Source organism: Sander lucioperca, chromosome 21 (genome assembly GCF_008315115.2).
Source record: "Sander lucioperca isolate FBNREF2018 chromosome 21, SLUC_FBN_1.2, whole genome shotgun sequence".
NCBI lineage: Eukaryota > Metazoa > Chordata > Actinopteri > Perciformes > Percidae > Sander > Sander lucioperca.
The window spans coordinates 15,417,495-15,430,442 of NC_050193.1; the positions used below are offsets into that span (position 1 = coordinate 15,417,495).

At 41.4% G+C, this 12,948-nt stretch overlaps 2 protein-coding genes across 2 annotated transcripts; one reads left to right on the plus strand and one right to left on the minus strand.

Moving 5' to 3' along the window:
* Positions 1-731: 731 nt before the first annotated feature.
* Positions 732-7,199, minus strand: slc2a6 (solute carrier family 2 member 6). The gene is made up of 8 exons (XM_031321064.2): positions 7,080-7,199; positions 4,407-4,678; positions 3,000-3,096; positions 2,782-2,881; positions 2,408-2,601; positions 2,084-2,259; positions 1,588-1,883; positions 732-1,194 (listed from the first exon to the last, which is right to left on the minus strand). Exons 1-8 carry the CDS (start codon positions 7,131-7,133, stop codon positions 866-868), a joined length of 1,518 nt encoding a protein of 505 aa, XP_031176924.1. The 5' UTR covers positions 7,134-7,199; the 3' UTR covers positions 732-865.
* A 974-nt stretch (positions 7,200-8,173) lies between these two features.
* On the plus strand, positions 8,174-11,748 carry LOC116065545 (pentraxin-4). The gene is made up of 4 exons (XM_031321093.2): positions 8,174-8,657; positions 8,974-9,152; positions 9,725-10,830; positions 10,931-11,748. Exons 1-4 carry the CDS (start codon positions 8,334-8,336, stop codon positions 11,626-11,628), a joined length of 2,307 nt encoding a protein of 768 aa, XP_031176953.2. The 5' UTR covers positions 8,174-8,333; the 3' UTR covers positions 11,629-11,748.
* The last annotated feature ends 1,200 nt before the right edge of the window (positions 11,749-12,948 follow it).

Below are 12,948 nucleotides of genomic sequence, written 5' to 3' on the forward strand. Positions count from 1 at the left end.
GTATCTGAAGTCTCTTTTATATAGACCTTAGTGGTCCCCTAATACTGTATCTGAAGTCTCTTTTATATAGACCTTAGTGGTCCCCTAATACTGTATCTGAAGTCTCTTTCCCGAAATTCAGCCTTGGTGCAGAATTACAGCCACTAGAGCCAGTCCCACAATGAGCTTTCCTTAGGATGTGCCATTTCTGTGTCTGTAGCTTTAAATGCTATTGAGGAGGAGAGAGGGGGGGGGCAAGGTGGAGGGTGGGGGTGTGGCCTTGACCAACTGCCATACTTCGCTCGTTTGCAAGCCATGATGTCTCTCTCTCTCTCATGGGCGGGCCAAATTCTCTGAGTGGGCAAAGCAGAGAAAGGGGAGGTAACCTTCCTCCTTATGACGTCATAAAGGGAAGATTCCAGATCAGCCCATCTGAGCTTTCATTTTCTCAAAGGCAGAGCAGGATACCCAGGGCTCGGTTTACACCTATCACCATTTCTAGCCACTGGAGGACCATAGGCAGGCTAGGGGAACTCATATTAATGTTAAAAAAACCTCATAAAGTGAAATTTTCATGCCATGGGACCTTTAAGTAAAAGTAGCAAAACCACAGTGTCTGATGAAAGTATTGCAATATTTATATACCTGCAGTATTACGAACTGGAGAAAATCGTGTATTACAGCTTTTCTCCATTATAGAAACATAACAAAAATTAACTATGGACATAATTCTGAAAACTTGAAGCTCGTGTCAACAACAAGACTCTCTTCTTAGACCCTTAATATTGATTGTTACATATTAATCAAAAGGATCACTTTGCAGTAGCCCTGTTTTACAGGTACATCTTGGGAATAACTCATTTCTGATTGAAGGGATCTTCAGTTTTCAGCTTGACTGTGCAGTGGAATTACTCCTGTTGATGGTGAACGTACGTCCTGTCCTGAAATAGTTCTCTATTTCTTCCAGTGAGCGGCCGCGAGTCTCTGGGATGCACACTGCGTTGAACAGCAGACACAGCACACACACCACCGTAAAACACAGGTAGGGCACGTACAGGCCGTACCTGTCCACCAGGTGTGTGAAGGCGTGCGTGAGCATGAAGGCTGTCAACCAGCTGACAGTCACACACAGACCCGAAGCAACACCCCTGGCAGCCAGCGGCAACACCTCTGACATCAGCAACCATGTGATTGGGCCCCATCCCATGGCGTATCCTAGGAGATAACCAACAATGTGATTACAAAGCAAACAGCTCATTAAAGCAGATGATGTCATAGTACAACAAAAGCACTCATTGTTAGGGCACAGTTGCACCATGCTATGTTTTGAGAGGTTTATCAGACTCTGCTCAATTGGCTAAAAATAACTAAATTATATGAAAAAGGTTTTTTTTGTTGTGTTTAGTTCTGATTTTGGACAGGTTAGAGCAATAATGTTTTAATCTAAGTAGCACCACAAAACCCTTTGTGAAGTTTGAAATGTTTTTCTAATTTAGTAAGGCCTGATAACATAATTGAAACCCATTTAACTGAATAACCAAAAACAAAATGTTTTATGACTATGACAAGCATGTTTTTTCAACAAAACGAGTTGCTCGCAACACTCACCAAATATAAACACCATGGTGCTGATGAGAGGAATGAGGCCTGCAGTTTGGTCGCTGGCATCCAAAGTGTTTCCAATAGCATTTTGGGAGCTGTAGTCCCAACTCATGGTGTGATTAGGAGGGGCGGGGCCTGGAGGGCAAGGTGTGGTGTGGGAGATCATTGTCAGAGTCAGAGAGGACAGGAACATAAGCAGGCTCGACGTGTACAGCAGGGCTTTGCGTCCCGCCCTGTCCATTAAACTGGCTGCCACGGCAACAGAAAATAGGCGGACCGCACCTACAATGGCAGCATCATACCTGACAGACACAGAACAAGGAGAGGTCAGTCAAATGGTTCTGTATCTGTTTCTGTAATTCTTTCTTTATAAAGCACATTTTATACAAGCAATGCAAAAAGCAACATTTACCGGAGAAATGAAAATAAAACCAAGAGACAAAAAGGAGTAGAATACCAACAAAAGTGGTAAAATAAATAATAGATAGAATAGATATCCAACCTGGGCTCCAGGGAAACTTTGCTTTGGGAAAAGATGGGCTCCAGGTAGACCAGGATGGGCGTGATGCCCGTCATTTGCTGCAGGAAACGCATCCCCACTGAGATGGTGATTGGCCGGTAGTAGACGGGTGTGGCCAGCTGCGACCATGTGACTTTACCCTGCGTGTTGATGCTGTGCTGCATTGGGAGACACAGAAAAACACATGCTGTATGTGCGTATTTATTTAAAAAACTCAAATGGAGTAGATCTTTGCCTCAAGCACGTATACCACGGAAGTCAATGTGTGAGTATGATGTTACCACATTTAAACCGTGTGCCTCTTACCTGTATGGCACTGAGCTCAATGTTTGTGTTGTAGTGTTTTCCCCTTAGCCAGCGGAGGGCCCTCTCAGCCTGCTGCTCTCTGCCCAGAGCGAGGAGCCTCCTGGGGGAGCTGGGCATGAACGCCAGTAGCACAACCATCAGCACAGCTGGCACCTCCCCCGCCACTGCCAGCCAGCGCCACGGTACCACCAGACCTGCACATCAAAACGTGATATTCAGAGTATGATAGCACGAGCAAGCGAGAGTAAAAGTAGGAAGTAGACTCGTGCCTCTACTCTTTCAGGAATTGTAAGATGCTTTGGATTAGAGTTTCAGCTAAATGTATAAAAAAGAGTAAAATTAGCATTCATGCAGCAGTAGTGGTATGTTCCTACCCATGGCGTAGAGCGCCAGGGCCCCAAACACAGCAGTGATCTGAGGGCAGGAGCCCACAGCTCCTCTCACTCCTTTGTGGGAGATCTCTGAGATGTATACCTGTGACATAAACACACAAAGGACACACATACAGTTACATAAACACAGTATTAATTCAGAAAAAGTTCAGAAAAGTTGCAGAGGTTAAAACAAAGTTTCTCTCATCATGGTAACCTACAGGAATGGATGCTGCGGTCATCCCCGAGGCAACGCCTGTGAGGAACCGGCCCACATGGAGCATCCACAAGTCAACAGCCCCTCCCATCAGCATGTATCTAAAACACACACACATATAGATACGGGAGTTTTTAAAACAAACAGTACATGCAGACTCATACACAGACACCATGATCCATCTATCTATGGATTTCAGTCTAACCAGAAAGGAGAATGTACAGTGAAGTTATGCGAAAGGTGCCAACAATGAATGTCTCCAGTTTCTGTTTTGGACACACAGTATGCAGTTTCTCTGGATTTTCTTACATCACGATAGACATAAATATAAAGCATGATAAACAGGGAAATAAAATGTAGTTTTACAGACAAGAAATTACATTTAACTAAAAACCACAGATTTTACATTTAAAGGCTCAGACTAAAATTCTGATTTTCAGATCATATTGTTGTCTACAAACATTGGTAGTATAATATGGATTATGTTGTAGAATGTATTATATAATGTTTCATTAGATATAATAGAATGCACAATTTGAAAAATTAAGCTATGTGTCCCTAGTGCATCATATCAGCTAGGCCTACCTATCAGCAATGGTGGAAGAAGTAGTCAGATGCTTTACTTAAGTAAAAGTAGCAATACTATGGCGTAAAATACTCTTTACAAATAAAAGTCCTGCATTTAAAATATTACTCAAGTAAAAGTAAGTATTATCAGAAAATTTTACTTTAAAGTGACTATATGTAACTTTGAGATGTTTCTGACACTGCGTAATTTTTCATCTGATGATCATACATGACCTGTAACAGCAAACGAGACTAACAGTGAAAAGAACGCTATTTTTATATAGTTTTTATTAATGCCTTTGCCAGGGTCCAATTTTTCACGCAAAGTCACAAAATGATTTATAAAATGTATATTTAATAATAATAATGCATAATATTTTAGGAAGTGATCATTTATTTTTATGTAAATGTATACCTATATTTCATCTACACAGGTGTTTTCACTTATGTTGCCTAATTTGACCTCTTCTCAGGACTGTGTGGGAGTGTACAAAGTACTTCACTTGATTGACATCTCTTGGTTTTGTTGTTCTGTAACTGTTGGGGTGAGACACCCCATCCTGTTATGATTCTTATTACTTCACAGAGTAATGATGACATAATTCCAAAAATAGCTCCACCTGAATAGAAGTCTAATCAGCCAGAGTAATTCAAAACACCTGTGGGTGTGCAGAGCTTTTCATTTACTAGTTAGTATAGAAAGTATAGATGTAGGAGAGGAAGAAGTGCCATATTTCCCTCTGCAATGTAGTGGAGTAGAAATTGTGATTAAGTACAGTACTCAAATTAATCTTAGTTGCTTTCCAACACAGTCTGAATGCTGTGTGTTGTGACTGAGACAAACCCGATAGTCAACGGCACTGCTGACATCATGATGCTCAGCTTCCGTCCAATCAGGTCGTTTAGCAGCATGGCCCCCAATCCTCCAGCCGCTGCACCCAGTGTGTAGATGGAGCCGAACCAGGCAGCCTGCTCCGTGTCCATCCTGAGCCGAGGGTCTGCATCGGGGCTCTTGAGCTTCGGCAAGACCGGGGATGAGTAGACCAGGGAGTAACCGAAGCTGAAGTTCCCCAGGACGGCCGAGAAGACGGCCAGGAACAGTTTGGAGTTATTGATCTGAGGTGAAAGGACACGGATGGAAGTTAAACTCAGAGCATAAGCCGCATACATAGATAATATAAGCTACAATATTGATGATAAAATTGTTAATGTGTTCAGTTAAAGGGAAGTTTGGGTCACAATTGCACTTTACATGTATAATAGTCAACACGTGTGTAATAATCAACACAAAGATAACTATGGTTAAGTTAATTTAAAGAGTTTAAAGAGTTCTTCTAAACTCTTGCTGACATCATTAGTGATATCATGTGTATAAAGTGGGTTGTTTAAGGTTAAATGTTATGTTAATAAGATTTTTTTGCAATGATTAGGGTGATTGTGCAGTAGATTGTAGGATCTATTTATGTTTTATATCTATTTATATCAGTTGTTGATTGTCACTTAAAAGGGAAGGAGTTTTTCCTCAGTTAAGCCAAGTTTGAAATTTAGTTGTTTTCTTTTCATTTTTGGAGTTACATTTGCATCATGATTGCAATGTGTAAATGAGTCCGCCTCCTTTCATCGTCTTAAACTTTCTGGGGCACACTGCAGATAGACATCTGCTGTAAATCCATCCGCTGGTACCTACTACCTTAGGTAGTTTACTAATTTACTTTGATTTGATTTTGTTCATGAACTTAAACTTTAAAAAAAACATGGCTGATCACTCAGCTCCATTCACTCCATGAGGACATTTTATTGGGATAATTCAGCGAAGAATGAAACAACACAACAAAACTCCCAGTAGTACAGAATCTCAGACCAGTGCAGACCTGTAGCAGAGAGCACACATGTGGCTTCATACTGTGGCAGGGTTCAGCACTTCTGCTCAGTCAGCAGTCAAGATATAGAATAGTTTCCTTTCACAAACAAAAACGATTGACGCTCTCCTCACTGCTGTATATTTCCAACAGGTTACTGTGGTCTCTAAAAACTATCTCAGGGATTAAAGTGAAAAAAAAAAATCTTTTGACTGAACTTTTTTTAAGCCAAGTTATAAACTGTTTGCATCTACCTATACAGATAGCACCCCTTTTGCGATTGCGCCCTATTGGTTTTTAATGTACAACAAGATGCAAACAGCAAGTTAGGGAGTATTGCGAGTTTTCTCTTTTCCTGATGAACAAAATAATATTTCAGTACCATCCCACGACTAACCATTGCTGTTCTTTTCTACTGTGGCAATCATATTGTAGAAAGGCTTTACATTACACTCTTACTTCAGGCCAAAAGTGTTTAAAGGGAGATTTTTGTATTGTTAATATGCAATTCAACACCATGTCAAATCTATAAAATCAAGTTTCAAGGGCTACTAATAATTAAACATATATATAACTTTTCAGTGAAAGCTTTTTTTATTATTTAAATTCAAACTAAAAAATGTTTTTTACAATAACAATAAATAAACACTGTAGAGAACACTAGAGAAGGGGAGGGGGGTCCTCGAAGGGGGTCTCGCCCTGGGCGTAATTCAATGTAGAACCGCCACTGTTTAAGACCTTTGTAAACGAAATGTACAACTTTGTGAACGTTATTCAAGACTTATAAGGCCTTATTTTTAGAATATTGAATTTAAGACTTTTTTAAGACTTAAGACCCCGCGGGAACCCTGTTATAGTGCATCGCTTTACACATAACGTTAGTTGCATTTATTAAAACTGTAACAATAATAGGCTGCATCGGGTGGCATAGCAGGCGATCTGTTAAAGCCATAGGTGGCACCCAAATGAATGACCTCCCCTGACATGAGTTCGCGATAGTAAGACATTGTATGTACATTAATGCACGGAAAGAACCATAGCCTACACTTCTTATGGCCTCGCACATAGCTCACAATCGATCATACCCCAAAAAGTTCAACAGATTGGCTTACTTTATCAGCTGTCTCGATTGTGTCACTATATAATCCAAACACTTTTAGACCGTTCTTTAGTCCTCCAGATGTGTGTTTTTTTAAGCAAACGGGCTAATGAGACAAGCGTAGGCTACAGTCACTGACACAGGAAGTTCTCAAAACCACTAGCTGTAAACATTAAACATCACAAAATTCACATTCATTCATTCATTCAACGGACCTAATATTTGTAGTTGCCTTACAAAAAGAAAAAGTGATAAGACCCCCCCCCAACACACACACAAACACACACACACACACACACACACACACACACACACACACACACACACACATTTTTTCTCATCGGATCTGCATCGATCTCAGATATGGCATTTCTAAAATCAAATTGACGGAAATCCGTCGTAGCGACGGAGAACTTTAATCCCTGCAGCAATCTCTTCTCATCACTCACTCCACAACATTGTTAAATCAATCAATCAATAAATCAATCAGTCAATCTGAAATATTTGGGCTATTGATGGAATTTAAAGATCCATTAAAAATAAATGAAATGTTTCCAACCCTGGATTCAGATGATGTTGGTCTTCTGCTCAGCAGAGAAGTCTCTTCATCCATGTCTACAGCAGGACGGCTGCACAGCGGTCTGATGACACAAAGGAGCCTTTATCAGAGGTATCTGATATGTAGGTCTAGGTTACAAAAATGAAAGCAAGCCGGTTGAATATAAGACTATTTTGTTTAAAACACCAACATCTACACTTTTCAAACTTTCATGTGGTCCAGGGTTTTCCAGGCTGACAGACTGAAACTGACAGAGGCTACCTACATGTCAAGTAGTCAAAACGAAAGTGAAAATGAAAACTGTGTCTACACTGGACTTTCACAAGTGAAACTGAACTGGAATGTGTGGTGTAAATTATTGAACATTTTGAATAGGCAATACACATAACTGTTGAAAAGATCATTTATTGAATATTGACTTTTTAATCTGCTCAGTATGACTTTGATTGGAGCATTTAAGTAACCAATTAGTAAGTGTGGCCTTTTACCCTGATTAAAACTTGTTAACAATTACACATTTATGGAATGAACACTGTCAGAATACACTCAGACTATTTGCAAGTGCATCAACTTTGTGTTTTAAAATACATAATGGCCAGATTGTTGCAGTCAATAGTGATTTTTATTTTAAAGCCCAGTGTAAATGAAGCCAAACTGTTGCAATTTGGTCATGAGCAGAAAGCAGAAGGGAGGGATAAACAGCAGAATTCCTCGATTGGGCCAGTCAAAGAAAAAGCAGAAGAGGAAGAAAGGAACTAGAGCCCCCTGCCAGTTGAGTCAGGGAGAAGAGGAAAGTCCAAGCTGCTTATCAGCCCACGCATCATGAGATTTACTATACTGCTGTATTAGTACCACATGCGAGCACACTAACATGAACACACAAATGAAAGTATACACTTTTTCTACTTGTGCGGATTGATACAGAACAGTAATAATTTGAATGAATGCTTTGAACTTTATCAATAGAAGATCCAGTTAAACAAATTCAAAGTGGTATTGTAGTGGAGAAAACCCATGGCAACATCACTCTCAGCAATTTAACATCAATGAAAATGGTAGCGATCCATTACTCTACATTTTAGACATACAACACATACAACACTAGACATCAGAGATCAGTTGGTAGACTGTTTTGAAAAGTTCACTTTTCTTTGTTTTCATTTGTGTAGGAGAGTGAGAGAGACCCAGAGAGAAGCTGTGTACCTGTTATATCCATCTGCATTTTCCTCAAGGTCCCCAGTGATTTCGTGGAAAATGGAAAGTGTGTTCTTGTCCCAGCTTGTGGGTGTGCTTTTGTGTATTGTATTGTATGTGTGTGTATGTGCATATGTGTTCATTGTGTGTATACAGTGTGTATCAAGACCAGCCCTTTTCAGCTATGTATTTCCCTCTTTCTTTATTTTTCTTTTACCTCCAGACATCCAGCTGCATCTATCCGAGCTCCATTGCACCATGGACAGCCTCCGGACCGGACACTGGCCCCTGATCGTGGTCCATATGCTTCTGCTGCAAATTCAGCCTGTTAAGGTGCAGGGAGTTGATCCTGTGTCCCAGAAACTACGACGACTCAATGAACAGGTTAGTTTGGATCGAACAGTGTGTGTGTGTGTGTGTGTGTGTGTGTGTGTGTGTGTGTGTGTGTGTGTGTGTGTGTTCATAAACAGCAGTGACTTTCATTAAAATAATGGAAATGTAATAAACATCTAGGATTGCTGTTAATTATTCAAAGTTATTGAAGGAGTGTCTAAACAGTTAGTGCTGAATCAACCTTAATGAGCTTAAATATAACTGATTAATTCATAACAAAAATGTGGCTCCCTGCAGCTGCTGGTATTGGACTTCAAATCAATTACCAAACAGCTGCAGAAAGATAAACACATTTCTTCTTTGTTAGTTCCAGCAGTTCCAGGCGCTGACCCAGGCCCGTTTGAACATGTTGGCCCAGAACCAGAACAGAAATTCCTCGTGGGGGCTGGAGAGCCGTGTTCAGGCCCTGAGTGACCACTGGCAACACATGTCACAGGACCTCGAACACCTCAAGCAGAGCACAACGCAGGAGATAGGGGGTCTCAGGTTAGAGCTTGGGTACAAATGGTTGACTGTTACTATATCTGTGGGCTAATACATCTTAGACAAATCCCTACTGGTTGTATTCTATAAGTACAGTCATCATGGTAAGTAGAGAGTAGAGAGCAGATTGGAGAGGAGTTGGATAAATATCTTCTAATGCAACCAAAACATACAGTATTTTCCACATTTGAAGATATAACCTGTTGGCCTACATATAAAACTGCATTTGCAAAGTATTGTGGAACATATAAAATATTACATTTGCAATACGCTTTTGATCAGTTCAATTCATACTGTATATACCGAAATACAGAAAACTAGGTGTATGACCATTATGAAAATAAATTAGCATTTATTTAAAAAATATAAGTTAAGTCCATATGTTAAAATATATGTAATGTATGACTTCATCTTTACCATTTACAAACTTCACCCATCTAGCCCTTCGAGTGAGACTAAATGATAAAATGATCAAATGTTGGACCAGGTCTGATTGTATTACATGATGCATTTTCAACAGTAATAACACAGAAATGTAAAAAAAAAAAGTGACCTTATGTTGATTATTATCCCAGAGAGTGGAGTAGGAAGCTCGATAAGAAAAGTAAGCGAATGGAGGCTCGTCTGGCTTTGATGGAGAGGAACCTGAGGGAAAACCGCCGCCACGCCCAGAAACAGAAGCCTGATCCTGGCCATGATTTCTCCAACCTCACCCTGGAGCTCCAGAGCCAAGAAGAAAGGCTGGCTGCCCTGCAGGCCCAGCGTGACGAGCTGCTCATTGGGCTGAAAGGGTTGCAGGAATCCCTGAAAAACCAGGCACTGCGTGTGACTCGGCTGGAGGGCCGGCTTGGTGAGGTCCTGCAGCAGAATGGAGGAGGGAAAACCAGACGGTTGTGGAGGGTGGGAGACCCCCTCGACTCCGACATAACACCTCAGGAATACTATGAACCACGCGGGAGAAGCCAGGCACATAGAAGAGGGAGGCCTGAAAGGATTCTGGATACCCAACCCAGATCAGAAGGTATTGGCTATTCCCAGACTGATAATCATTCACAGTCCACAGCTCAGAACAGAAACCATCCACAGCCCAATCAATACCAGGCAACACCAAACCAGCCTAAACATTCAAAGACCCAGAAGCCAAGACCTAAACCAGAATCTTATCCACAGACACAAGTCCAGTATCCTAAACCCCAGCCCACAGATTACCTGCCTCAGTCTGACCCTTATCATCCCCAGTCACAGATCCAGGTGCAGGCCCAGACAAAGCCTTACCCGATCCAGCAGGAGCAGCTTAAGCATCGCCAGACTGTGCCTTATCCTTATGCCCAGATCCAGCCCCAGGTCCAGCAACGATCCAAGCCTCAGTTATATCGTCACCCCCAGATACACAACCCCAGTCACCCCTCTTTGCCACAGCCCCTGCCCCATGCTCCAACCCACCCTGAACTCATCAAAGACAGACAGAGCAGGACCGGTCAGGGGGCTCCACAGCCCCAGGCTTCAGATGATCTCCCTCAGCCCCAGTCTGAGTCTTATCAGCCCAGAGTGAGCGGGTGGGGTGGAGCAGAGGAGGAAGAAAGTGACACAAAGGTAGAGTCTTCAGTAATCCACAACTTCCTCCAGCTTCCTGTAAGGCACAAGATCCCTGCACGACCAGTTCCCAAAAAGGATGCAACCAGTAAGTAATAGTTAGTACCCTTACAATACTTGATGTATTTTACATGTTAGCACCAGAGTTTATTAGACTGAATATATTTTCTCTCTCCCTCTGTCTGCAGTCTGTAACGTGGACTCCATGCTGTTCTTCCCCTCGGCCTCAGCAGAGAACTATGTCACCTTCTCCCAGACTCTCCCAGACCTTCCTGAACTGTCTGTGTGTTTCTGGCTCCGTGTGGAGGCCTCACATGTCGGCACACTGCTCTCTTATGCCACAGACGACAACGACAACCAGTTAGTTCTGTACGGACGCAACTCCTCTGCATCATCTGCATCCTTCTCTGCTTCTTCCTCATCCTCCCAAGCCTCATACGCCTCCTCTTCCTCCTCCTCCCTGGACTTTGTCATTGGAGACCCTGTATATCGTCGTCTCCCTGCGTCGCCACTCCTGGATGCTCGCTGGCACCATGTCTGCGTTCTCTGGTCCTCCATCCAGGGTCATTTCTGGCACTACAGTGACCACCGCCTCACCTCCTCAGGCTCCAACTTCAGGAAGGGCTGGGAGATTCCTGGAGGTGGATCAGTGGTGCTGGGGCAGGAGCAGGACACTGTTGGTGGGGGGTTTGACCCTGCAGAGGGTTTTGCTGGGCAGGTGGCAGGGTTCAGGGTGTGGAGCCGGGTGCTAAGTCCTTCAGAGGTGGAAGGGGTGGCAGAAGGAAGAGGTGTGCCCAGAGGGGTGGTACTTGGCATGGAGGACATAAAGGAGGTACATGGGGAGGTGCAGCAGGTGGCATGTGAATGTTTGGAGTACTGTGTGTGATAAAGTTACAGCAGAGGATTCAAAGGAAAGGTTTCATTCCAAAACATAATTTTTACAGGGAATGCTAATTATATCTTGCTTGCCTGCCTCTTAAAAGGCAAAATAAATATTTGTTTCTTTTATTAATTTCTTCATATTCGTATACACACAGCAGTATATTCTCACTGGACTAAAAGATAGATTTACCCAAACTTGGACCGTTCAAACTGATCAGCTATGCAATAATACCCTGAGTTTGATCCACCAGTCAGTCGTTAAACACTGCAAAGGATAAAGTAATACAAGTGTGCTTGTAAATGTGATATTAAAGTCCACTTTAATTCCAAAAATAATTCTGTAGGGTGGGTATCACACTTTCTCCAATAGTGGATAAATAATTTGGAATGAAACTCTTCAAATTGTGGATTTAATGGTAATTTTTTTATCTGTCACTCATTTGTGTAATCCAGAGAGCTTCAACAGGGGGTCTGGGACCCCTAGGGGGTCCTCAGAGTCACTGCAGGGGGCCCTCCAAATTATTGTTAACTTTTGAAAGTTTTTTCAAAAATTAAAATGTCTGAACATGAATACAACGTATTATTAGCAAATATAAATCCCCACTGATAATAGGCTTACTGGCCTATAGGTAAAGTAGTCACTAAGGTAGCCACCCAAAGATACAGCTAATCTTAAGGATTTACTGTGCCACATGTATGTTTAACATTAAAATATGATTTATAAAATCATGCCAACAATTATTATGTTAATAGTTAATAGACCCCTGGTGTAATCCATTTAAGAGAGGTTTTTTTTCCTTCATTTTGGACCCAGAGCTCAGTAGACTCGCTTCAGAAACACATTCCTTCAGATTCAGACATAATTGGTATATAATAAAATAATTAAACAGCCTGTTATTAATAATATTAACTGTTACTAATTTTTTAAACATTATACAGGATGGAGATTAAAGCACCTGTGGATGTCTTTGAATATTTTATTTAAATAAAATGATAGCCACTCTCTCTCTGTCTTTTGGATTGTCAATAGAAACTTAAAAGCTTATATATGAATACATTTTGTAAAACTCCTGGTGCTTTTGTTTTATCTTTTTGCTGGGTGGATAGGTATAAAAAAAAATATATATATTTCTGCCATTCGCCCAAAGTTTCTAAAGCAGTGGTTTCGGGAAATTAACAAATCGTTTACATTGTTTTTATGGAAAGCAGAAATACTCACCATCACCATACCAGTGGTGATATTTAGATCCACCTGACCAACCATAAAAGTAGGCTACAAAACTTCTATTTATACATTAATGTATCAGTAATTATACTTATGAAT

What these genes read in the sequence shown, in the direction of transcription:
- slc2a6 (XM_031321064.2), bottom strand. Translation starts at nt 7,133, where the DNA reads ATGGATGAAGAGACTTCTCTGCTGAGCAGAAGACCAACATCATCTGAA. An exon ending in GCAGTGCCGTTGACTATCGG is followed by an intron (nt 3,097 to 4,406) that starts GTTTGTCTCAGT and finishes TGTGTGTTTTAG; the next exon opens with ATACATGCTGATGGGAGGGG. An exon ending in TTGAGCTCAGTGCCATACAG is followed by an intron (nt 2,260 to 2,407) that starts GTAAGAGGCACA and finishes CTCCCAATGCAG; the next exon opens with CACAGCATCAACACGCAGGG.
- LOC116065545 (XM_031321093.2), top strand. Translation starts at nt 8,334, where the DNA reads ATGGAAAGTGTGTTCTTGTCCCAGCTTGTGGGTGTGCTTTTGTGTATT. An exon ending in TACGACGACTCAATGAACAG is followed by an intron (nt 8,658 to 8,973) that starts GTTAGTTTGGAT and finishes CTTCTTTGTTAG; the next exon opens with TTCCAGCAGTTCCAGGCGCT. An exon ending in TCCCAAAAAGGATGCAACCA is followed by an intron (nt 10,831 to 10,930) that starts GTAAGTAATAGT and finishes CTCTGTCTGCAG; the next exon opens with TCTGTAACGTGGACTCCATG.